At 45.3% G+C, this 26,795-nt stretch overlaps 1 protein-coding gene across 4 annotated transcripts in view; it reads right to left on the bottom strand.

Annotated features, from left to right (window-relative positions):
- The window catches only part of magi3a (membrane associated guanylate kinase, WW and PDZ domain containing 3a), a 139,972-nt gene that overhangs the window by 40,696 nt on the left and 72,481 nt on the right, over positions 1–26,795 (bottom strand). For 3 of the 4 annotated variants that reach the window (XM_068057511.1, XM_068057509.1, XM_068057507.1), the window contains exons 2-7: positions 17,859–17,975; positions 16,205–16,324; positions 12,894–13,100; positions 12,267–12,402; positions 10,960–11,039; positions 7,133–7,225 (exon numbers count right to left, since the gene is read on the bottom strand). In XM_068057511.1, coding sequence (XP_067913612.1) covers positions 7,133–7,225; positions 10,960–11,039; positions 12,267–12,402; positions 12,894–13,100; positions 16,205–16,324; positions 17,859–17,975 — 753 coding nt within the window. The remainder of the gene's footprint in view (positions 1–7,132; positions 7,226–10,959; positions 11,040–12,266; positions 12,403–12,893; positions 13,101–16,204; positions 16,325–17,858; positions 17,976–26,795) is intronic. The other variant, XM_068057508.1, reaches the window with a different exon arrangement.

The following is a 26,795-nucleotide window of genomic DNA, read 5'->3' as shown; positions in this document are numbered from 1 at the left end:
TCCCAACCTCTCACCATTTAAGAAATACTCTGCCTTTCTGTTTTTTATACCAAAGTTGATGCTTTTCTTTTGGGCCTCCTTATCTCGAGAGACAATGGATACGCGCCTGGAGGTGGTCAGTGGTTTGTGAAGCAGCGCCTGGAGTGGCTATAAAGGCCAATTCTGGAGTGACAGGCTCTTCCACAGGTGCTGCAGAGAAATTTGTTTGTTGGGGCTGTTGCACAGTTGGCTCTCCCCTTGCGCCTCTGTCTTTTTTCCTGCCAACTACTAAGTCTCTTCGACTCGCCACAATTTAGCCCTGTCTTTATGGCTGCCCGCCAGCTCTGGCGAATGCTGGCAACTGACTCCCACGACTTGTGATCAATGTCACACGATTTCATGTCGCGTTTGCAGACGTCTTTATAACGGAGATATGGACGGCCGGTGGGTCTGATACCAGTGGCGAGCTCGCTGTACAATGTGTCTTTGGGGATCCTGCCATCTTCCATGCGGCTCACATGGCCAAGCCATCTCAAGCGCCGCTGACTCAGTAGTGTGTATAAGCTGGGGGTGTTGGCCGCTTCAAGGACTTCTGTGTTGGAGATATAGTCCTGCCACCTGATGCCAAGTATTCTCCGAAGGCAGCGAAGATGGAATGAATTGAGACGTCGCTCTTGGCTGGCATACGTTGTCCAGGCCTCGCTGCCGTAGAGCAAGGTACTGAGGACACAGGCCTGATACACTCGGACTTTTGTGTTCCGTGTCAGTGCGCCATTTTCCCACACTCTCTTGGCCAGTCTGGACATAGCTGTGGAAGCCTTACCCATGCGCTTGTTGATTTCTGCATCTAGAGACAGGTTACTGGTGATAGTTGAGCCTAGGTAGGTGAACTCTTGAACCACTTCCAGAGCGTGGTCGCCAATATTGATGGATGGAGCATTTCTGACATCCTGCCCCATGATGTTCGTTTTCTTGAGGCTGATGGTTAGGCCAAATTCATTGCAGGCAGACGCAAACCTGTCGATGAGACTCTGCAGGCATTCTTCAGTGTGAGATGTTAAAGCAGCATCGTCAGCAAAGAGGAGTTCTCTGATGAGGACTTTCCGTACTTTGGACTTCGCTCTTAGACGGGCAAGGTTGAACAACCTGCCCCCTGATCTTGTGTGGAGGAAAATTCCTTCTTCAGAGGATTTGAACGCATGTGAAAGCAGCAGGGAGAAGAAAATCCCAAAAAGTGTGGGTGCGAGAACACAGCCCTGTTTCACACCACTCAGGATAGGAAAGGGCTCTGATGAGGAGCCACCATGTTGAATTGTGCCTTTCATATTGTCATGGAATGAGGTGATGATACTTAGTAGCTTTGGTGGACATCCGATCTTTTCTAGTAGTCTGAAGAGACCACGTCTGCTGACGAGGTCAAAGGCTTTGGTGAGATCAATGAAAGCAATGTAGAGGGGCATCTGTTGTTCACGGCAAAGTTGATTACTTCACACTTATTCCCATTATATCCCATCTGCCATGTTCTTGCTCATTGACTTGGCCTGCCCAAATTCCCTTGAAGCCTCCTTGCATCCTCCTCACAACTTACATTTCCTCTTAGTTTTGGGTCATCCACAAATTTGGAAATGTTACAATTGAACCCCATATCCAAATCATTTATATAGATTGTAAACAGCTGTGGCCCCAGCACGGATCTTTGCAGTAGCCCACTAGTAACAGTCTGCCATCCTGAGAATGACCCATTTATTTCTACTCCGCTTTCTGTCTGTTAACCAATTCCCAATCCACTGCAGTATATTACCCCCAATCCCATGTGCTCTAATTTTGTTTACTAACCTCCTGTGTGGGACCTTATCAAAAGCTTTCTGAAAATCCAAATACACATCCACTGCTTCTCCTTTATGCTACAAGTAACTGCAAAAGGTTTGTCAAACATGATTTCCCTTTCACAAATCCATGTTGACTCTGCCCAATCATCTTATTTTCCAAGTGTCCAGTTATCTCATCCTTTATAATATATTCTAGCATTTTCCCTACCACTGATGTCAATCTAACAGGTCTGTAGTTCTCAGTTTTCTCTCTCGCTCCCTTCCAGAATCTATAGAATTTTGAAAGATAACCACCAATGCATCCACTATCTGTATTGGCACCTCCTTCAGTACTCTGGGATGTAGCTCATCTGGTCCAGGGAATTTATCAACTTTCAATTCAATTAATTTTTCGAGTACTATCTCTTTATCGATACTAATTACTTTCAGTTCCTCATTTTTACAAGTACCTTGGTTCCCTAGTATTTTTGGAAGACTTTTCCGTGTCTTTCTCGTTGCAGACAGACAAAGTCATTGTTTAGTCTCTCCACCATTTCCTCAATCTCCACCACAAACCCTCCTGTGTCCGCCTGCAATGGACCCACATTTGCCCTTGCTAACCATTTCCTTTTCACACACCTAAAGAAGCTTTTACAGTCTGCCTTTATGTTTCTAGCTAGTTTACATTCATGATCTCTTTTCCCTTTCTTACCCACTTTCTTGATCATCCTTTGTTGGACTCTAAATTGCTCGCAATCCTCAGGCTTACCAGTTTTTCTGACGACCGCATAAGACACTTCCTTTGACCTAATGCAATCCTTAAACTCTTTTGTTAGCCACAGTTGATTCAAATTTCCTGTTGGGTTTTTGTGTCTTAGCAGAATGTATATTTGTTGTAAACTGTGTAATACTTCTTTAAATACTAGCCATTGCCTGTCTACCATCAAATCTTTTAATGTATTTTCCCAATCCATCATAGCCAACTTGCCCCTCATACCTTCAAACTTAATCTGCCTGTTGAGATGAACATAATCAATTCTTTGGTACGATTGAGAAGTTCTGCCCAGTGTTAAGACCAACATTTATTGCTCCACCACCAGAAATAAACTATCCTGTTATTTATCCCATTGCTATTGGTGGGACATTGTTAAGCACAAATTGGCTGTTGTATTTGCCTACATCATGGAAACAACACTTCAAAATAACTCATTGGCTGTGGAATATCCCAAGGACATGAAAGACGCTACATAAATGTAAGCTATTTATAGGGAGTGCCCAATTTGTAACATTGCCAAATAGGTAAGGTTTGTCAAGCAGCATTTTCCTCTTCCAACTCAGTGTTGACCACTAGTTATTACTGTTTAAAATCAACACCAATGTGGCCCCTAGATTAATTTCATTATTTATCTCTTACTGATGTTAGGCTAAAGGGCCTGTAGTTGTCTGGGACAGATTTGTCCTTTTTTAAATATAGACATTATGCTTGTTTACTTGCACCACTCCAGATCTTATCCTTGTCCAATTATTCCTTTATGATGATGATAGGTGTCCTGCAAATTTCCTTCTCATCTCCTTCAGAACCTCAGGATATACAAGATCTGGCCCAGATAGTAGCTGATACCCTCATCTGTGCCCTTGTTATCTCTAGACATGACTATTTCATTGCACTCCTGGCTGGCTCCCATATTCTACCCAAACCTGAGTTCATCTAAAAGTCTGCTGTCCATATCCTAACTCGCACCAACTCACATTAACCCATTGCTCACTGGTCTACATTGGCTCCCAGTTAAGCAACGCCTTGATTTTAAAATTCTCAGCCTGGATTTCAAATCTCTCCATGGCCTTGTCCTTCCTTATCTCTATAATCTCTTCCAGCCCTACAACCCTCCAAGAGCTCTGCAGTCCTCCAATTCAGACCTCTTGAGCATGTCAGATTTTAATTGCTTCACCATTAGCAGCCATGCCTTCACATGCCAAGGCCCTAACTTCTGGAATTCCCTCCCTAAACCTGTCCGCTTCTTCTCCTCTCCCTCCTCCTTTAAGACGCTCTTTAAAACCTACCTCTTTGACCAAGCTTTTGGTCATCTGGCCTAATATCTCATGCGGATCAGTGTCAAACTTTTGTTCTGCAACACTCAAGGGAAGCACCTTAAGACATTTTACTACGTTGAAGACCCCATATAAGTTGTTCTCCTCACTCGTGTCAGAGCACTGTGAGATCAAGACCCAGTCGAGGAAATAACCTAGGCTGTCACCACTGCTGTACTAAGAGTACTGCACTGCTGTACTAAGAGTACTGCACTGCTGTACTAAGAGTACTACACTGCTGTACTAAGAGTACTACACTGCTGTACTAAGAGTACTACACTGCTGTACTAAGAGTACTACACTGCTGTACTAAGAGTACTACACTGTTGGAGGTGCAGTCTTTCAGAGGAGATATTAAACCAAGGTAGATGTGAAACAAAATCCCATGGCATTATTTAAATAGCAGCAGGGGTGTTCACCCTAGTGTCGTGGACAACATGTATCCCTCACCCAAAACTGGCAAAACAGATTAATTTGTCCTTTATCTCATTGCCATTTGTGGGATCTTGCTGGGCACAAATTGGCTGCCACATTTGCCTACATAACAAGTGACTGCACTTCAATGCGACTCATGATTGTAAAGCAGTTTGGGATGTCCTGATGGTGTGAAAGGTGCTATGTAAATGAGAGTTTGCTCTCTAAATATAGCAAGTTCACTGCAAATTTCCCTCTAGGTATTTTTCAGAACCCACAGGATGTAAGTGATCTGGCCCAAAAAAAAAAATCGAGTAGTCTCAAGATCCTTTTATGTGGCTGTGCCATGCTGACTTCAAAATCCATTAGGATGCATTGTGCACTACAGAAGTCAGGCAAGTTAGTGACATTCTGGTGGATATTTGTAGAAAATAATCATTCAACATTTGAACTATTTTCCATTAGTTTCAACACTTTTGACTTTTAGAATTCCAATGTCCTCCTGTAGGTTTAAACTTCCATACAGCAAATTTTTAAGTATTTGAAAAGGAAGAATACAGGTGAGCAGGATTACAGCAGAGGGGTTCAATTGAAGAGCTAGTATGAGCACAGACTCAAAAGGCGAATATCCTCTTTTGCACTGAATTCCATGGTCTTGAGCGACATTCATCTCTTGGGTCCATTTTCACAACTCCAGCCCCATTAGTCTGTTTCAGGAGATTCCTACACTCGTAAAAGTCATTCCTCCTGTGCTTTAAACTTTCTGATGCCCTTTTTTAATTTGTCCATTAATTTTTTTTTTTGGGAGTGTTTTGTTTCATTTATCTTGGCTCCATTATAGTTTCTCTAAACTGAAATTTCAGTAATTTTAGTCCATTCTTCATTCCTTTGTAGTTTGTTCAATAAATAATTTTCTGATCTTCACCTGAATCGTGGCATGACCTGTCCCTCAATGTTCCTCCACTCCTGCATTACAGATGTTTAACTGCTCAACAAGAACCAGATCAAGATACCAATGACTTCAAGTCAACTCTGTAACCTGTTGGATCAGGAAGCAATCCCGTCCCTTTTAAGTTCTGCCTCTGTTACTTCACTTGCATTAGGGATTCCCAATTTAGGTTGGATTGATTGAAATCACCCATAATTGCTTAAGCAAACCATTATCCATTCATAGGTTGGCATCGGTATGGCACCCAGAGAATCTGCCCGACACCTGCTTAACTCAATCCAAACTATTTGATGTGGTGTCTTCTCATCAGTACAATTTTCAAGTTACCATGAACACATACTGCCACCTCACCTCATTTCCAGCTTCGCTCAATTGACTCATGCTTGCCTCTGGGTGGGAAGGTTTAAGTGTTGGTTACGGTCTCCAACCCAGATATTCCTACTAGAGATGTTGAACTAAGGTCCATCTGTGTGGTGGCCCAGTGGAAGCTGGAGATCCCATGGCAGCATTCAAAGAGCAGGGAGTGCTCCTAGTGTAGCAGCCAATATTTCACTCAAAACACAAACAAAAATAAATCAACTGCTCATTCATCTCATTGATGTTTACTGGCCATACAGTGGCTGTATTTGCTTTTATCTTGTCACTGTGAAAGTAATTGTTTCAAGCACTCTAAAACCTTTCAGCAAGAAGTGCTAACTACATGATTTTTTTTCATTATTTCATTCTTGAATATCCGGCAAATCAACATACTCAGTCCTGCCTGTGAGGACGATGGTCTTCCTGTAATCAAGGTCATGAAAGTTTGTGCTGCTCCATAGTTATCCAAATTATGTCAGACAGTATACCCTCCCTTGAGTCAGAAGGCCCCACCTGCCTGTTCAAAGTGCCATAGAATCTTTGATATCACCATCTGAAGAGCATTGGAGTTCTCCCCGATGCTCCAACCACCATTTATCCCTCAACCAAAACCACCAGAAACAGATTAACTGGCCATTTCTCTCATTACTTGTTTATGGGATCTTGATTTCTGAAAATTGGCTGCTGCGCCCATCCACATAAGTGACTGCCTCAACAGTAACTAACTACGAAACACTTTGGAACGTCTTAGGAGCAGGGGACCATACAGCCCCAAGCCTATTCCACCATTCCATTTGATCACGGCTAATCAATACCTCAACTTAATTTACTCGTCTTGCTCCCAAGTTCAAGACCCTTACCCAACAAAAATCTATTGATCTGTCATGAAAATTCAATTGACGCACCATGTCACAAGGTATTGAAAGGTTATATAAAACGCAAGCATTGTTTCAATTCCTAATGCTCTGGCATTCTGGTGTACTGTAATCTGTTCATTTACTACAGCTGGATTTACTTCCTGCCTTTTTCACTCCCTCCTCCTGACCTCTGACCACACCTGAAGTTTTAAGCAATGGTTAATCCTCTGGTGTGAGTGTCAGCGATCAGGACAAGAAATTGGATCTAAAACTCAATACAAACACCTCATTCAACTTAAAATTACACTTTATTACCACTATAACAGTGACTACACTGCAGAAGTACTTCATTGTAAAGCACTTCAGGATGCTTTAGGATGACCTGATGTTGTGAAAGGTGCCATATAAATGCAAATCATTTTTACAAAAAACAGTTATAGATATCTTTGGAGCTTTCTGATGTCCAACGCAGCAAATGCAGACCAGGAAATCTCTGGGTCCATTGCCCCTCTCTGTGCCAGATGGTAGCATCCCCCACCTCCAACCCTTAAACAACCTAAGTAGGGGTCAAGATTCTAAAGTGCAGCCGAGCATGATTGTGCGGACGTCAGGGCAAGGACAGAATCGAGGATGGACTCATCTGTGAAGCCTGCAGGGTCAAATAGGCTGCCGACACTCACCGTATAGGCTCATAGAGGTAGACTGGCCACTTGGGCGAGGTATTGGAGGGCAACCGGTACCCATGGAACCTTGCCCCGGCAAGGAGTCAGCGCCTTTGGGAGAGGAAGAGAGAAAACTGGTGGAAAAAGGAAGAAAATAGATACGAGGGAGCAGCTTCAGGCTGTGATGTAATCTCAGGGTTCACCTGCAGGTCATTAGCTGCTCAAACTTCATCCTCGTGACTTGGGGTGTGATTTACTGTGCAAATATTTCACGCATCCATGAGTCCCTCAACACAACGCCTTGTGCCAATTGCACAACTATCTAATCAGCAGCAAAGAGACCACTGACAGAAGGCCAAAAAGTTAATGCAACAGAACCTCTGACCAAGTCACGTTTTTTTTTTATGTTTTGGTGGGTGTTGGCTCCCAAAATGGAGATGAGACAGGCATCCGAGGTCCAGTATCCTCTCATGCTTTGCTCTGCTGGTTTGGGATGCCATTAGAACCCCTCAATCAAATGACAGCCGCTGACGCTCTCAGCCAATCTCAGACTCTCCATGTAACAGAGGTTCTGTTTGTTAAATTAAGTACAGGTCTCCACAAGAGAGACACTCGCAGTCTGACAGCTGCAGATAAACTCCCAAACAAACAGAAAACCTTGGGAAGGAGACAAACTGAGATCAGTGGTTGCACAGGGTATCTAGTCAGCATCTATGAAAAGGAATACTCATCCCATAAACTCGTGGCAAGGTTTCTTTTTGCTGGGTATATAAATTGACTAGGGTACTGAACCCCATATTGAAAGGTGTGGCCCATTCCCCTGCCTGGACCAGAGTACAACCAGCCCCTCCAGACTACATACATTCCCTCATCCTCACTTCTCCCCACAGAGCAACAGTGCTAAACCCTTCATCTCTTCCGCTTCAGAGCATAGATCTCACTTTGATCCACTCTTACCTGCCCGATTGTAGACCGAGCATCTTTATCAATGGCTTCTCTTCCTATTCCCGTTCTATAAACGGCACAGAAACAGGCCATTCTGCAACTGGTCCTTGCTGGTGTTTATGATCCGCTTGAGCCTTCTCCCACCTTAGTTCATTACATTCTATCAGCATATCAATGTTGGGAGCCCCCAGGATCCATCCTCACCTACCTCCTCTGCCTGATCTTCATGCTGTTCTTTGGCAGCATTATAAACATGGCATCATCTTACACATATATTTTGATGACATCCAGCTCTATCTCTCCTCCACATCTGCTTGACCTCGCCTCTGCACGGGCAAATATTCAGGCTTGAATGCTCTGCAACTTCCTCCAGCTAAACTATATGGACTTCAGTAAAGCCTTTGACAAGGTGCCTCATGGCAGACTGGTACAAAAGGTGAAGTCACACGGGATCAGAGGTGAGCTGGCAAGATGGATACAGAACTGGCTCACTCATAGAAGACAGAGGGTAGCAGTGGAAGGGTGCTTTTCTGTATGGAGGGATGTGACTAGTGGTGCTCTGCAGGGATCAGTGCTGGGACCTTTGCTGTTTGTAATATATAGAAATGATTTGGAGGAAAATGTAGCTGGTCTGATTAGTAAGTTTGCGGACGACACAAAGGTTGGTGGAGTTGCGGATAATGATGAGGATTGTCAGAGGATACAGCAGGATATAGATCGGTTGGAGACTTGGGCGGAGAAATGGCAGATGGAGTTTAATCCGGACAAATGTGAGGTAATGCATTTAGGAAGGTCAAATGCAGGTGTGAAGTATACAGTAAATGGCAGAACCCTTAGGAGTATTGACAGGCAGAGAGATCTGGGCGTACAGGTCCACAGGTCACTGAAAGTGGCAATGCAGGTGAATAAGGTAGTCAAGAAGGCATACGGCATGCTTGCCTTCATCGGTCGGGGCATAGAGTATAAAAATTGGCAAGTCATGCTGCAGCTGTACAGAACTTTAGTTAGACCACACTTAGAATATTGCGTGCAATTCTGGTCGCCACACTACCAGAAGGAAGTGGAGGCTTTGGAGAGGGTATAGAAGAGGTTTACCAGGATGTTGCCTGGTCTGGAGGGCTTTAGCTATGAGGAGAGGTTGGATAAACTCGGATTGTTTTCACTGGAACGACGGAGGTGGAGGGGCGACATGATAGAGGTTTACAAAGTTATGAGCGGCATGGACAGAGTGGATAGTCAGAAGCTTTTTCCCAGGGTGTAAGAGTCAGTTACTAGGGGACATAGGTTTAACGTGAGAGGGGCAAAGTTTAGAGGGGATGTGCGGGGCAAGTTCTTTACACAGAGGGTGATGAGTGCCTGGAACTTGCTGCCGGAGGTGGTGGTGGAAGCAGGTACAATAGCAACGTTTAAGAGGCATCTTGACAAATACATGAATAGGATGGGAATAGAGGGATACGGTCCCCGGAAGTTCAGAAGGTTTTAGTTTAGGCAGGCATCAAGATCGGCGCAGGCTTGGAGGGCCGAATGGCCTGTTCCTGTGCTGTACTGTTCTTTGCTCTTCCACCGAAGCCCTTTGTTATCTCCAAATGTGACTATTCCAATTCTCTCCTGGTTGGCCTCTAATTCACCACAAATTTCAGTTCATCTGAAACTTTACTGCCTGTATTCTTCCCCTGCTCATCCATTCCTGTCGTCACTAACCTGGATTGCCTGCTGCTTCCCATATTAATTACATTTAACATCCCATCCCCGTTTAAAAATGCCTCCATGACTCTGCTCATCAACACATCCTCCTTCCTTGTTACAATGGCACGGCACCTCTCCCTCCCTGACTCCAGCTGTTTGTGCCTCTCCACCCACTCCACCATTGGCAGCCATGCTTTCAGCCACCTTGGCCCCCACACCTCCCTTGCTTCAAGGTGCTCCTCTTTGACCAAGCTTTAGGTCATCTGTCTCCCCACCACCCTTCCCAATAACTCCATCTTTGGCTTGGCATCCATTATTTCCATTAACCTGTGAGATGCACTTAGGGACATTTTGTGACATTGAAAGGTACTATATAAATGAGAGTTGCTGTTGGTCCCTAATAATGGAACAAAGCCTGCCTGCCAACAAATTTACAAAGCAACATGCAATAAGCTGAACAGCCTGAAGTAAAGCAAGAGGCTGATGGGACAGAGCTTCCACATGTGATGGGTTTCAATTGGTCTGCCTGACTACAATACATTTGAAACTTTATGATTTAAGAGAATGGATACGATCTAAAAGCTACCTTCTCCACAAAGGTATACAAATGGATACGATCTAAAAGCTACCTTCTGCCAGTCAGACACAACACACCTGGTGACTGGCATGCTCCAGGCAATGAGGATAGGCTTTGAACAGTTTGGGCTACAATTAGCATGTTGCCCTTCCGATGAAGCGCTACACACTAGTGATGTCAATGACCTCTCCTCTCACTCCAGATGCTGACTGGCCTGCTGTGTATAATCAGTGCACTCAGTTTTGATGTCAGATTTACAGAGTTCAGGTTTTTCAGTTTCCTGTTACATGGAGAGGTCTGTAACCTCTGTAAATGCGCTCTGCAACACAGCTGGAACTGGTTACCAAAGCAGGTCACACGCACGACATAGAAAATATAAACATTGACAGTCATTTGCACAACCACTTCTGGCCAGCCTTCCTCATCCCAGCTCAAAAACACAAAGGGGTTACATCATTTTGGATAGGTCGAAGAAGGGGGCTGGTATCAGATGTGTCTTTATCTTAATACAGTGCAGTGTGTGATTATCTCTCAAGTACCGAATTGTATCAAAGTACGCACTAATTGGAAACACATTAGCATCTTTGGGTGAAAATACTTGCAATCGAAAGGGCAAATTTTGACAGCTGCTACTTACCCCCTTCACTGCACTCCTCAGGGGGTTTCGCTTTCTTAGCGAGACGAGGGTCCAGCCATGTGGTTGTCTTAGTGTTGTGACTGTGAAAGGAAAGGAGGATTACTACAATATGAACAGTAATGCAGCACGCCAGAATGTATGTGGGGTGGTGGGAAAGGAACGGGATGAGTGCAGGATTGGGGAAAGAGTGGGTAAGATTACTGCAATACACAATAGCAACGTAGCACTGGTGACTGGGGAGGGACCAGGAGGTACAGAGGATAGTGACTCTGCAAAGGGCCAAGTCTAATGATCAAATTTGGGTGAAGTCTCTCACTGGAGCTCTGACAAGGCCGTGCACCTTTGGCGCATTTTATATGATGGCCAAGAATAAGTTAAGTTTTCCACTCCACTTCTGGGTTGTATTAGGGACAGTGGGTGTGCCTGAGCTTGAGAACTTGCTGTGCAAAATTGGTACTGCATTTCCTAAATTATAACAAGTCACTATACTTTAAAAGTACTTTGGCTTTAATTTACTTTGGGATGACCTGAGGCAGTGAAAGCCACTATATAAATGCTAGTTCTTTCCTTTCTTTCTAAAGACTTCCTGCTGAGTTCTACAGTCAAATATGCAAGCAAAACCTCACAAAACAGAATGGTGCCACTAGGGCGGCACAGTGGCGCAGTGGTTAGCACCGCAGCCTCACAGCTCCAGGGACCCGGGTTCGATTCCAGGTACTGCCTGTGTGGAGTTTGCAAGTTCTCCCTGTGTCTGCGTGGGTTTTCTCCGGGTGCTCCGGTTTCCTCCCACAAGCCCAAAGACTTGCAGGTTGATAGGTAAATTGGCCATTATAAATTGTCACTAGTGTAGGTAGGTAGGTGGTAGGGAAATATAGGGACAGGTGGGGATGTTTGGTAGGAATATGGGATTAGTGTAGGATTAGTATAAATGGGTGGTTGATGTTCGGCACAGACTCGGTGGGCCGAAGGGCCTGTTTCAGTGCTGTATCTCTAATCTAATCTAATCTAATCTATGAATATCAGAACCTCACTCTGAATTCCCTCCTTAAATCTCTTCACCCCTCTCTCCTTCTTTAAGATGCACTTTAAAACCTATCTCTTTGACCAAGATTTTGGTCATCCATCCTAATATCTCCTAATGTGGTTCAGTGTCAATTTTTTTCTGCTGGTGCTCCCGTGAAGCACCTTGGGATGTTTTTCTGTGTTAAATGCGCTATATAAATGCAGGTTGTTCTTGTTGTATGCAGGTAAAAGACAAAACGATCAACCTTTCAGTTTTACAAACCCTCTTAGTGACAGATACTCACTCGATGAAGTAAATCATCCCACTGTCAGTGTAGGCCATCTCCCAATTGTTTGGCAACGGCTCCACCAAGTCCTCCTTGGTAACTGGATCCAAGTACCTGAATTCTGTGGCCCCATCAGTGTGGCTGGGCCCTGGCCCTGCAGAATGAATAAACTTCTCTATTACACTATTTAGGTTGGGAAGGTTTGTACAAGTCTGAATATTTCCATTTGACCTTGGCAGATTTCTGCTGTCCTGGGACAAAATCTCACTCACACAGGAAACACAAGAGTCTACTCTGGCTACTTGTTTGTGGGTCTTCACAATGAAATGCTAGGATGTGTAGCTAAGACAATAAAAAACAAAAAAAACACAAAGGGTGACATTGTACAAGATCTTAGATCGGGCCCCATGTAGAATACTGCATACAGTTCTGGCTCCCTGACATGGTGACTGGAGCTCATTCAACTAATTGCTTTGATCACCTTCCTTTGTTCTTAAAGGAAACCCTGACAGCAAGTTGAGCATCAGCAAAATTTCCCCTAGTGATGGATTACCAAATAACTTTACGAGCAAGAGAAGAACACACAGAATGGGGTCAATACACCAGGCAATGTCAGAGCATGACTGTGGCTCCACCCTCCCTCACCTGGATAACTTGTTCCATTGGCAGTTGGTCTCTCGTCATCTTCCTCTTCATCTGGGACCATGGTGTCGGCTCGCTGCATCATACTGACAGATGTTGTACGTTTCCTTTGTGCCTCTTCTGAGCCATCGTCCAGAACGACCTGATCCACTACATCCTGCTGAAAGGGACCAGGCTCTGCGGGAGGCTTTGGTGTTCCGTAGAAATTACCTGTCGAAGATTTGGGGGGTGGGGTTGGGGGGGGGGGGGTGGTGGAGGGAAAGAGCAGGTGTGCTTCTCAATTAAATCCCACTTTTCACATTCATTTATTTTTAATTGATGTTCAATAAATGAGAATTCTCCAATTACACATTTCCCACACAAAAAACTTATCCGAAGCTAAAGTGAAGCTCTAGCTTGAAGCCAGATCGCTGGGTGTCATCCTGAGTCTGTGCAGAACTCAATCTCAGCCACGGGCACAAGGAGGTGCTACAGAGGCTCAAAATCAACCTCCCAAAGAAAATTGAAATGATCGAAGAGTATATATTAAAAAAAAATAATTTGATTGTGCACCTGCAGAGAGATGTTTCCACTTATTGGGGAGCTCAAAACTAGGGACCATAAATAAAAGACGGTCACTAATAAATCCAATAGTGAATTTAGAAGAAACTACTTCACGCAGAGTGTGGTGAGAATGTGGAACTCGTTACCACAGGGAGTGGTTGAGGTGAATAGTATAGATGCAGTTAACTGGAAGCTAGAAAAGTATAAGGGAGAAAGGAATAGGTTATGCTAATAAGGTGAGATAAGGAAGATGGGGAGCAGGCTTATGTGGATTATAAACACCGGCATGCATCAGTTGGGCTGAATGATCTATTTCTGCACTGTATTTTCTATGTGACACAAACCTGGGAATCAGTAAAACCTGAGAAAAATGTTCATGGCTACAGTAACCACTTAGTCATCGTGCACTACAGGGATATTAATGTTGGTCCATCTCTTGTGACATTGCAAGTGTAATCTTCAGGTAAAGTGGGGTCAGAGGGCAAGGGATAACTGAACTAGAGCACAGAGACATAATTCACTTCCTATTTTCAAGTTATCCATTCTGACCTTATTTTTCTATGTCCATTATAACTTTCTATGCCCACATTTATAACGGAAGTTGGCTATGTAAGATGCAAAGCTCACCAAACGGTCGAGCAGAGAAATGCAAAGTGCTTCTCATGGGGACAAAAAGTATCCAGGAAGGGATTATTACAACAACCTGTATTTATATAGCACGTTTAATGTAGTAATATCCCAGGGTGCTTCATAGAAGCATTACCAAACAAAATTTAACACCGAGCTACACTGGGAGATATTAGGGCAGCTGACCAAAAGCTTGGTCAAAGAGGTAGCTTTTAAGGAGCATCTTAAAGGAGAGAGGCGCGAGAGGTTTAGAGAGGGAATTGCAGAGCTTAGGGCCTTGGCAGCTGAAGGCATGGACACCAATGGTGAAGCGATTAAAATTGGAGTTGCTAAAGAAGCCTGAACTTGGAGGGTTATAGGACTGGAGGCGGTCAGAGATAGGGAGGGGCGAGGCCATGTTGGGATTTGAAAGCAAAGGTGAGATTGCTTAACCTGGAGCCAATGTAGATCAGCGAGCACAGGTGTGATAGGTGAACGGAGCTTGGTGTGAGTTAGGACATGGGCAGCAGAGTTTTGGATGACCTCAAGTTTATGGAGGATACAACGGGGGAGGTCGGCCAGGGCTGTGTTGGAATAGTCAAGTCTAGCGGTAACAGAGGTATGAACGAGGGTTTCAGCAGCAGATCAGCTGAGGCAGGGGTAGAGTCTGCCAATGTTACAGAGGTGGAAGCAGGCAGTCTTAATACCTGGAGGTCGTAAGGCTGGAGGAGATAACAGAAATAGGGAGGGGCAATTATTTAAAATGGAAAGAAAATAATATGCATGGAAAAATGAAATATCTGAGGGTCCTGATTAACAAATTGATACTATTGCAACAATGCTTGGTGGCAGTGAGTAATCAGATGTTGGGATGCTTTACAAGGTCAATATTGTGCTGAAATAGTGAAACAGCACTTAGAATATTGTATTCAGTTCTGGTCACCTTAGTACAGAAAGGATATTGCAGTTATTGCAAGGATACAGAAGAGCAACTATTGAGGGATGGAGGGATTGGATGAGGAGCAATTATGTTGAAGTGTGATATGATTAGCTTTCTTTCTTCAGGATTCTAAATGCACTAGATAATATCGACCATGACAAGCTGTTTCACCTCGTCAGAACAGTAGAAGCAGAGGACATGAGCTGCGCTTGAAGCATGTAAAAGAACAGAAAATTAAATCATCTTACTAACGGAGGTTGCAGTCTCCATCTCATGTTCATGGGGGAGCTTGGGTAAAGGGTGGAATGCAAACTGTAGACTAAATGCTGAGTGGAAATCATTCTCCTGTCCCCAATGTTGGATCCTTGAAGTTTTGCTTTGAAATGGTCACTACATAATAATTTTGCAGAATTCATTGCAGGAGGGAGAAGCAATTGCCTATCCTGGTGGAACACGCACAGTGTTTTTCCTGAGTAAAAGTGGGGGGGAAACTTCCCTGCTGACAGCACCATGTGTCTTCTGAAAATGCATCAGAGGAATTTGCTCTTGATTATATCTTTTGTAATATATAAAGTTCTTTTTTTAAACGTATTACTCCTATTTGAGTACTCTTACTAAGATAATGCTGCAGCTGTGTAATGGGGGCACTACACCACACATCCTAACTCACACTGAGCCATACTCACCCATCACCTGTGCTCACTGACCTATGTCGACTCCAGGTCCGGCAACGCCTCAATTTTAAAATCTCATCCTCATTTCAAAACCCTCCGTGGCCTCCCTGCTCACCACTCACTCACTTTTAACCTCCTCCAGCCCTACAACCCTCCAAAGTCTGATCTCTTGTGCATCCTCAATCTTAAATCAGCCCATTATAGAAGCTCTGAAATTCTCTCCCTAAAAATATCCACCTCTCACCTCCAAGATGCTCCTAAAACCTACCTCTTTGGTCACCTGTCCAAATAGCTCCTTATATGGCACAGCATCAAATATTGTTTGATAATGCTCCTGTGAAGCACCTGGGGATGCTTTACGACAACAAAAAGCACGTAAGCTGCTTGGTGACTCCAAGAAGATTCTGGATGAGCTGGGTAGACGTGACCCTTAGCGTTAAAGTGTCTATGCGAGTACCCATTTAGCTTGGACCATCTTGGAGAACACTTCCCGAGGATAGCAGCTCTGTAATTGGAGGCAAGTGAAGTGAGAGGAGGATTTGGTAACTCACCATCAAAGGTTCCACTCTCCAGAAGGGCTCCACTCTCCTCTAGTGTTTTAAATTCTTCCAGGGAAATGAAGTTGTAATCAACCCCTGGCACTTCTCCTTCCCGGGGTGGCCTTGTAGTGCCTAAAACAAAACAAAAAAAAGCAATGGAAAGGTTCAGATTCACTTTTGTTGCCACTCCATAAGAGTTTGCCTGTTTGTAGAACAGAAAAATGATTCTGTGATGAGGTGGCGTAGACTCAGGATGATCACTAATACAGTGAAGGGAAAATGTTTTCAGAGAGTCGAAAATATTTTCAGAGGCTAGAACATCACTTAAAATGGAATTGGAGCAACATTTGAAAAGGAAGATAAAAACAGACAGGCTTGCATTTATATAGTACTTTTCATGGATTTACAGCCAAATAAGCTCTTTTGATGTGAAGAGGAGAAAGGGAGTTCTCCCCGGTGTCCTGGCCAACATTGATCTTGGTCATAATCACATTGCTGTGCACAAATTGGCTGCTGTGTTTCCTACATTACAACAGTGACTACACTTCAAAAAGTACCTCATTGGTCACAAAGTGCTTTGGGACCTCTTGAGCCGTGAAAGGCGCTATATAAATGCACGGCTTTTTTTTTCTTGATTCCTGAGATGTTAACTGCCAATAAGGAAGGATTCACAGGCAACAGCCACCCTCGAGAAGCTGAACAAAGAATCAACCCTTCCTGTAGGAACCTGCACAGTAACTAACACTGTTTAACCAGAGGAAACAACTAGTGAGGTCAATTCTACCCTATCCTGAAATATCCTTCACACGTGTGTACTCTCCGTCGGGGGTCACTGGACAGTGGTCAAGAACCCTGATCAATTTTCCATCTCTTAACCTAGGGTCACCAAGGTCAACTGCAGTGCTGTTCCCAACAGCTGAGCTCAGCTAACCAAGCACAGACTGGGCAATTAATTCTTCTGGTGTAAAAAAAACAGGAAGTGCCAGATATACTCAGCAGGTCTGGCAGCATCTGTGGACAGAGCAGCAGAGTTAATGTTTCAGGTCTGTGACCTTTCCAAAAGACCTGAAACATTAACTCTGCTTCTCTCTCCACAGATGCTGCCAGACCTGAGTATTTCCAGTACTTTCTGTTATGATTTCAGATTTCCAGTATCCGCAGTATTTTGCTTTTATTTAAACTCTTTTGGTCTCTCAGGCTCAGTCCCACACCAATGTAATTATTCATGAAGCTATTACATAGAAAGTACAGCACAGAAACAGGCCATTCAGTCCGAATGGTCCATGCTGGCATTTATGCTGCACGCACATCTCTTCCCACCCTCTTCATCTAACTCCATCATCATAACCTTTTCTTCTTTTCTCTCTCATTTATCTAGCTTCCCCTTAAATGCATTTATACTATTCACCTCAACTATTCCTTCTGGTAGCACATTCCATATTCTTACCACTCTCTGGATTTATTAGTGACTATCTTATATTTATGGCTTCTAGTTTTGGAATCATGGCCAGAATTGTTTGTTGAAAACCAATCTTTGTTATGCAGCCAAATCTCAAAGATCTTTGAGCTTGACTTGGGTGTGTACTTGTGACGTTATCTGATTATGAGTGATGGACAGACCCACACACGCACACCTCACCCACACTGCTGCAAAGGCTGCACTTACATGGGATTGTCCTCAGGTAGAGATTGTCTCGGATCACCTGTTGTAGCTGATGGTCCACTGATCCCTTCTGGAACTGCAGACTGAGGTAGTGCCGAAGCTCCTTGTTTATTATTCTACCTGTAAAAAGCAATCAATGGTTTATTTTTTGTTTTGCAACCTTATCCATCAGCAGAGCCTGTAAAAAGGAGAATCAGCAGGCATAGAAAGGACAATTTGCAGCGAGGCCACCAAGCATTTGCCTCAGCACAGAATCACCCATCCCCGATCCTTGGGGTCACTGGATTTATCTCAAACGCTGAACAAACAATTCCGTTTATAACATTAAAATGCTTCTAAAAGTAATAAATACTTCCCCTATAACGTCACTGGATTAAACAGAAGTACATTGAGCTTGGTTGGGCTGTAAAGCAGCAAGAAAATTGCTGTAACGGAATTCAACTACACAGAGGGCAGATCAGGCTTCCCCTGGAGCTATAATAACACGTTTAGTTACACACATTAACTCTCTAAACAGCCTGTTCATTTAAATAAAGATTAGCTGTGGGAGGGAAAGAATGGCGAAAGGGCATCTTTTATACAGCACTATTTATTATTCCATGCCAGCCAGAGAGTACAGTCTCAGTCATGGGATAGTGTCAAAATCTATGCCTTTAGCAGTATCAGCAAAGGCTTTATCTAGAAGTGGAGGTAGAAAGAGGGGTGCGGAGACACGGACAAAGAACAAGAATTAAGAGCACGTTTAGGGAGATGGGTTTCCAGGAGATTTTTGAAGGTGACGAGAAGAGAATTCCAGAGTAAAGCATGTGATGACCGAGGGTTCAATCAGACCTGTACTGTGTAAGGCATTTGGATATCCCTTGAATTTTTGTTATGCTGTGAGGCATTTGTTAATACCTCCTGCATTTCTGTTCATAAGTAATATGTAATCAGTTGTGGTGTGGACCAGCGTGTGGAGCTCACCGGGTGGTAAAAACATGGAGGCAAAGGACATCAGGACAAAGGGAGGAGAATTCTGACTGAAGGCATCATCCCTGCGGTTTATATTGGACTTTTTAAAAATAAAAGACAGCATAACTGAATAAGGACCCCCACATACACAAACACACAGACAGATAAGTCAGGATATTCCACTGATGTGGTAGCCTGGGCTGTTTGAACATCAAACAGCCTGTTCATAACCACTCTCATTGTCAAAGGCCTTTTGAAACGTGTGAATGGTTTCCTTCTTGCCTTATTAAGATGCAGGTTATCACATCCATGGGTGGTATACACCTAAGACCCCCCTGCTGAGAGCAGGATATGACCACATGCAGGTGGTCTTGCATAGCCAGGGTGAGATCGATGAGGCATTGAAGCCCAATAGGATAACCCAATTCAAAACATTACCTTATCTGTCAAGGGCCCAAAGTCAGAAAGGGGTATAAAGCCACAGCTCACAGGACATTGTTGCTGCAGCTGGGAAGTATGACTTTGTCAGTCACAGGAAGTCGTGTGGAAGATATCGTTCAGCGGATCTGACCACCTGGGAACGAGATTCTGTACGCAGGTCTACTAAGAAACTGGTGTTGTAAGTATATACTATTGCTTGGTGAGTTAATAATGGTGTTCCACATAAAGTGGAAACTGTATTCAAATTTTGTTTCGTGCCATTGATATTCAGTACGAGGTCAAGACCTTAGAGGGAAGTGAGACCACCTGTTAAGAGTCTTACAGTTCTGGCAACCCTGAAAGGTAAAGAAATGACAAAACCAGAGAGACAGACAGGATATCAGAGCAGTCTACAGGGTTCAGCAGCAAGAAAAGCACAGGCTCGCTGACCACACTGTCGGCGACATATTGAGTTGCTGGAGGTGAGGTTGCAACAGCATTGGGGCGTCATTTGCATGTTAAAGGGAGGAGAAGCTGCAGACAAGTGGAGGAAAGGATGGAGGAGGAGTTTGAGGATGGCGAGTGGGGCATAATTAGGTCCGTAGTGGACGGGCAACTTTCCAGCCACCTAGGAGGAAGGCCAGGGAGAATAATGCTGATGCGTCAGATGTAATTTCATGCCCCAGGTCCCAAAAAACAATGGGGGGCCCTCGATCGCGAATTTGTTATTCCCTGCTCGGCCGAGAAATTGCAGAAAATGGCCAGGAACTTAAAGAAACTCCAGTTGGGGGAAGAGCCGTACGGTCATTTCCTGGAAATTGATCAGATGGCCAGGCTTCACCGCTTGGATGATGGGGAGAAAGTCCGACTGCTCCTTTTAACCTTGGCTCCCTCTATTTATGCAGGCCTGCCGAATGAGGCAAAGACAGGGCAAGGAACGTGGGATCAGATGAAAACCCGAGTCATAGTGGCCATAGGACTGACTATAGAGAACCGATTTAAGTTGTTAGACCATATTCACCAGAAACCCAGAGACACCAACCATGTCCGTCAACAGGCTTTGGGCAGTGTACGATCAGGCCCATGGGGGCGCCGCTCGAGATCGACCACACGTACAGGTTGACGCCTTGAATCACTGGTTGCGGACCCTTATAGCCCACTCTCCACCCTATCCGCAGGCAGCCTTTGAGGATTTTGACCCAGATGCTGATAACAATACGGAGGCAGGAGTCCTAAGGAAAGTGACCCTTAGATTTGATAGGAGACAGGGAGAAAAGGCAAATAAAGGGGAAATCCCTAAGGAAAAGGAGAAAGTACATGAGATAAAAGGGAACACCCACCCAGAAACACTGGCATCAAGAGGGAGGTGAAGAAAGGTCAGCCCGAGTGCTACTACTGTGGGGGCAAGGGTCAGTTTAAACGGGAATGCAAGAAACCCCTTTGCAGCAAGGGAAGATTGAAACCCGAGCAGGAGGGAGAGGTAAAGCCTGGCTCAGGGATAAAATTAAAACCCAACCCGGCTACAGCCAACCCAAACCTGACCCGACCAGAGTCCTTTAATTTCTTTTCACGCCCAACCCGACACGAATATTGTTCATCCGTTCCGGCAGCAGGCTATTCCTGCAGATGGAGTTGTGGGGAATCATGGGTAAGCCTGAACCCGTGACTTCCCGGAAGCAGCACTGTGCAGCCCGACCCAACCAGAGCCCGAATGCTATATAGACCCAACCCGAACCTGACACGTCGTCAGGTCTTGTCGGGTTCAGGTTGGGTAGCCAGGCTTTAGGGAGAGACTCCTGATAAAGTGCCCACAGCACCATCCTGGGGGGATATGGAGAAGCAACGAGAAGCTTGAGAAAGGAGACAGCAAGAGGGCAAGGTGTGCTCAGTGAGGAATGATGCCAGTATCATTGAGAGGGATCAGAGTTTACAGGGGCGCGCCCAGCCTGAATACCTGTGTCCACTCAGCTATGACGAGCACAGGAGACCCTGTGTGGACATTTGGGTGGAGGGGAAGGAGGCTGGATACCTGGTAGATACGGGAGCTTCCCAGACAGTTGTCTACTCTTAGTGCCCCTTCAAATCTCCATGGTCCAGTGGAGATCCCTATACTTTACAGAGTTTCACATGTGACTCAGCGGCTGGCGTGGTATCCAAACCCTTGCGAGGTCCGGGTCCGATCTCTGATCACTAAATGGATCTGTATTGTGGCCAAGTGGTCAGACACAACAGTAGGAGTTTTGGGAGCAGACTGGATGCTCTGCCACCAGCTGGCATTAGATATGGGGAATAATTGCTTGTGGGGAGGGGTAGCAGAAGGCAGGGTTGTGAAGAAGAAGGAGAACCCGGAAAAGACGGCCTATCGCCTCATCGAGATCGTGTGACTCAGACGCCATGATGCAGCATACCCCTTCTGAATATAAAGATTTAATTGGGGAACAGAGGGTCTCATAAACATGATTGCGGGAGGGTGGCCGGGATGCAGGTACAGGTAGACGGGGATGCCATGGTGTGGCCCCAGAATCAATACACCTTCCCAAAAAAGGCAGAGAACGACTTAGAGAAAACGGTGAAATCCCTAGTGGAACAGCGAGTTCTCCGACCGACAGTGACCCACATCAATTCTCCCATTTGGCCCGTGAAGAAACCAGACGGGTCATGGAGGATGACAGTGGACTCCTGGCTCGTAAATAAGAACATCCCAGCTTGTGCCCCCACAGTTGCGGCTGAGGCGGACTGGATAGCTGCTCTCCCAGTAGACACCCAGACTTGTACTGTTTTAGATATATCAAATGGGTTTTGGTCCATCCCAGTAAAGGAGGAGGACCAGTACAAATTCACTTTCACATACAAGGATCAGAAGTATACCTGGACATGTTTGCCCCAGGGCTTCCATTACAGACCCTCCATCTTCCACTAGTGTATGGCTGATGCCCTGAAAAGATTTAGTTGTCCGAACCACCTTATCCAAAATGTGGATGACTTGCTCCTCTTCTCTGAGATGAAAAGGAGATCATAAGGAACGCCTGGCAGAATTGCTGGTTTTGTTGAGAGAGGCAGGTTTTAAAGTAAACCCCAAGACAGCGCAGATAGGACAGAAGGAAGTCCAATTTCTAGGCTTGACGATCAGGGGAAAGGGCCATAGATCATGAGAGATTGGAAACAATAAAGGCGCTTAACTGCCCAGGGTCGGTGCCAGCCCTCTGATCATTTCTGGGCCTTACTGGATATTGCAGGGAGTTCATTGATGATTAGGGTGGGAAGTCAGCATCGCTGTTAGCCCTGCTTAAGAAGGGAATAGACTGGAATTGGACACTGCAGTGTGAGGAGGCTTTTGTGCAATTAAAAGGAGATTTACAATCAGGCCCTGCACTGGGTATGGTGCACCCAACCAGGGAATTCACTCTGGAAATTGCTGCAAGCGACACCAGCCTAAGCGCAGTCCTTATGCAGGAAGTACATGGCCTCCAGCGTGCGCGTTGAGGATCCTCACTGAGGTAGAGAAGGGATATTCAGTGGTGAAACATTTCGCTGTGTATACAGGTACACAGGCGGTGACACTGACTACCCATCACACCCCTATCTGACTATCACTAGAGGGACGCATCAAAGACGGACGGTCTCCAGTGCATGGGTGGTTAGGAAGACCCTTTTGTTGTAGAACACCACCCTAAAGATCAAGGCGCTGCCAGAGCTTCAGCTGGCGGCTAACCTCAGCTATCCAAGGAAGCCCCACATCTGCACTGTAGAGGGGGTCTGGGTGACTGAAGGGGGGTTCCAGGCAGGAATACATCCCGAAGGGCACGACATTCATGTGGATGGGTCTAGTTTTGAAGAACAAGGAGAACAGAAAACAGGTTATGGGATCCATGACCCCCTCCGAAGCATTGAGCTGGCTAAAAAAATTACCATCCCACCTCAGAGTCCAAGAGGCCGAGCTGGCCGCTGTGAGCTATGTGGTGACTCACCATCAGGAATTTACTACCCCGACTCAATATTTACCTGCAATGCCGTGACTGAGTTTTTAGCAATCTGGAACTTTAGGGGTTTCATGATGGAAGACAGTTGACCCTTAGCGTGCCTTTTCGGAAGGCTGTTCTCCAAGTGATCGGGAAAGGGGATGGCCAGTATTACATCCACAAGGTTAAGGTTTATTCTAAAACCGAGCCTAGGTGGGAGGGGAAGATGATGATGGATGAATTAACCAAAGGGGGGGCCTTTGGACCGCTAAGGGAAGGAATGTTGTTTAAAGACGATAGGTGGGTCGGCCCCGAGGGATATATCATCAAGAGCTTATTAGTCCAGTACATGGGGGCCCAGCAGCCAGCCACCCTGGCCCTGAGGCTACCTGGAAACGGATCAGACCTGTGGCCTGGTGGCCCGGCATCTGCCAGGATGTTGACAGGCACGGTAAAACCTGCTTGGTCTGCACAGCAAACAATCCTGATCCTCACCATCACAAGGTTTCCATGGGCCATACTAGGCACATAGAGGGACCCTGGCAGTGTGTTCAGATCAATTTTATTAGTCCCCCACGTACCACAAAGAAAGGTAACAAGTTCTGTCTTGTTATAGTAGACAATTTCACCAAGTGGATGGAAGCTTTTCCCTGTAAAGCAGCCACTCCATTGTGGACTGCCAAGACCCTATTTAGGGAAGTGTTTTCTCGCTGGGGACTACCGCAGATGGTGGAGTCAGATTAGGGCAGCCACTTCACAGGACGGGTAATGCAGGATAATTTAAAGCAATTAGGGATTGCAGGCAAATGGCAGGTTACATACAACCCCCCGTCTTCAGGTATTGTGGAATGCATGAACTGCATCCTCAAAAATGCTATGCGTAAAGATCTCCTCACTCAGGACCGTAAGTGGGATGAGGTCCTCCCACTGATACTGACAAGTATCCGAGGTACAAAATCTAAAGGGACAGGTATTCCCCTCATGAATCACATAATTATTACAGTGCAGAAAGAGGCCATTCGGCCCATCAAGTCCACACTGGCTCTCTGAAAGAGCAATTCACTCAGTCCCATTCCCCCACCTTCTCCCCATAACCCTGCACAATCTTCCTTTTCATATAACTGTCCAATTCCCTTTTGAATGCTTCAATTGAACCTGCCTCCACCACGTTCTCAGGCAGTGCATTACAGACCTTAACCACTCTCTGCGTGAAAAGGTTTTTCTTCACGTCACTTTTGCTTCTCTTACCAAATACTTTAAATCTGTGCCCTCTCATTCTCGATCCTTTCACGAGTGGGAACAGTTTCTCTCTATCTACTCTGTCTAGACCCCTCATGATTTTAAATACCTCTATCAAATCATTTCTCAGCCTTCTCTTCTCCAAGCAAAACAGTCCTAACTTCTCCAATCTATCTTCATAACTGAAATTCCTCATCCCTGGAACCATTTCTGTGAATCTTTTCTGTACTCTCTCCAATGCCCTCATGCCTTTCCTCAAGTGCAGTGCCCAGAACTGGACGTAATACTCCAGCTGAGGCCGAACTAGTGTCTTATACAAGTTCAACATAACTTCCTTGCTCTTGTACTCCATGCCCCTATTAATAAAGCCCAGGATACTGTATGCTTTATCAACTGCTCTCTCAACCTGTCCTGCCACCTTTAATGACTTATGCACATATACTGGTCACTGGGTGTCAGATGAGAACACCAGTGCATCAACTGGTGCCCACCCTCACCAAGACACAGGTCAGGGAAGTGACCAAGGACACGTTTATGGCTGAGTTGTGGCAGACATTGTGTTCCCTATATCTTAACGAGGCAACAACTATAGATCACGGTCACCAGTGTAACCGTTTGAACTTGAAGCACAGAAATCTCAGGAGTGGGGTGTGGGAGATCAGGTCATGGTCCGAAATTACACTAGAGTGGGAGTGTTTGAACCACTCTACAAGGGCCCCTACTCTATCGTGGACAAAGCCAGCCCGATGGCAATGCAGTCCAACTGCCCAAGCCGGTTAAGTGGTTGCACGTTAATCAGACCAAGTTTCACCAGCCGCCAAACGCAGGACTAATAGAGTTGCCTCACTGCGACCCTATGATCCAATCATGTGGGATTGTGATGAAGCCCCAATCCCACATCAGGGGGGTATCATAGATGACACTCCTGTGGGCGACATCACAAATGGACGTTAGAGCATTTTTTCCAGAGGGCAGCTGGAGATGCTACAATTGAGGGGTCTGGGAGAACACCATCCCTGTGACAGAGAACACCAACGCAGCCCCTGAGGAGTAGTAACAGGGAAAGGGGACTCAGATGGGACCCTAATTTCATGTACCATTAAAGTTCAATTGTATATAATTATAATATGCCTGTGACTAAATTTGCTCACAGAGCAGGGTTTTGTCGTTTTTCTTTTATCTTACAGAATCATGATGATGATGCGAAGGGTGATAATCCTGGGATTCGTGACTGGCAACTTATTACTAGACAAGATGTTAATGCTTCAAAGTAGTAAGGATAAAATGATAATGCAGAGCCAGTCATTCATTGCACCCATCCCACTGAAAACCCTCGGGTTGAGGCGGAAGTATACATCAGGAATCCAAGGGTGGAGTGGGGCAAATTGGTGGGGCATGAGAAGGAAGAATACACCGGGGTACTCACGGGAAATTGCAAACTAAAGGGCATCTTCAACAGTACAAAAAGACAGTTTGGGAAGTCCGAGAAGGGAAAGGGGTGTGCATCATTTGTGATCCATCCAAAAGACAAATGAGAGATAATAATAAAAGCAAAATACTGCAGATGCTGAACATTTGAAACAAAAACAAAAAGTGCTGGAAATACTCAGCAGGTCAGGCAGCATCTGTGGAGAGAGAGGCAAAGTTAACATTTCAGGTCTGTGACTTTTCATCAGATGGAAGTTCTGATGAAAGGTCACAGACCTGAAAATGTTAACTTTGCTTCTCTCTCCACAGATGCTGCCAGACCTGTTGAGAGAGAAAATAATAGTTTGGTTTATAAGGAGAAAAAAACATGGATGGGTACAGACAGAGGACCCCTGGTATCCCCACACTTCCCCCACTCCAGTCAGAATCCCAAATGGAAGTCAGGTTGAATTGGCCTCGATGGTGGAGGGAACATGATAAGGGAGACTTTATGTATGTAGGTGGTGAGGTCTGGGACAGGCTGTGGCTCCAGTCGGGATGGTATGGTCATAGTAGCTGCGAGAGGGGCATCTTCATCACCGTTGGGATGGAGGTGTACCCACTGGGCATTGCATGGTACCACCCTGGCCCGGAGGAGACATGGACTCCTCAGGTCTGTGTGCCAGGAAAAGTTGGGGGGGTGGATGTCCCTGTTGTAACATTAAAGGCCATGAGGTAGCTAACTCCCTTTGCTAAGAAAGCCAAGAGCAAACGAAAGGCCGTAGAATGCCCTCACCATACACCAGGGCCAAGGAACAGACTGGTTGTTATTCCCACACAAATGGTACGAGATCACGATGTGCACCACTTTGGCGGATATGGGACTCCCCCCACCCCCGTGGTATAAACATAAAACATGAGCATTGCAGAATCGAATGCTGCATCAAGTTTTCAGGGAATTCTG

Source organism: Heterodontus francisci, chromosome 25 (assembly GCF_036365525.1).
Source record: "Heterodontus francisci isolate sHetFra1 chromosome 25, sHetFra1.hap1, whole genome shotgun sequence".
Taxonomy (NCBI): Eukaryota; Metazoa; Chordata; class Chondrichthyes; order Heterodontiformes; family Heterodontidae; genus Heterodontus; species Heterodontus francisci.
The sequence above is the reverse complement of the archived record's forward strand: the minus strand, read 5'-3'. Positions and strand labels throughout refer to the sequence as shown.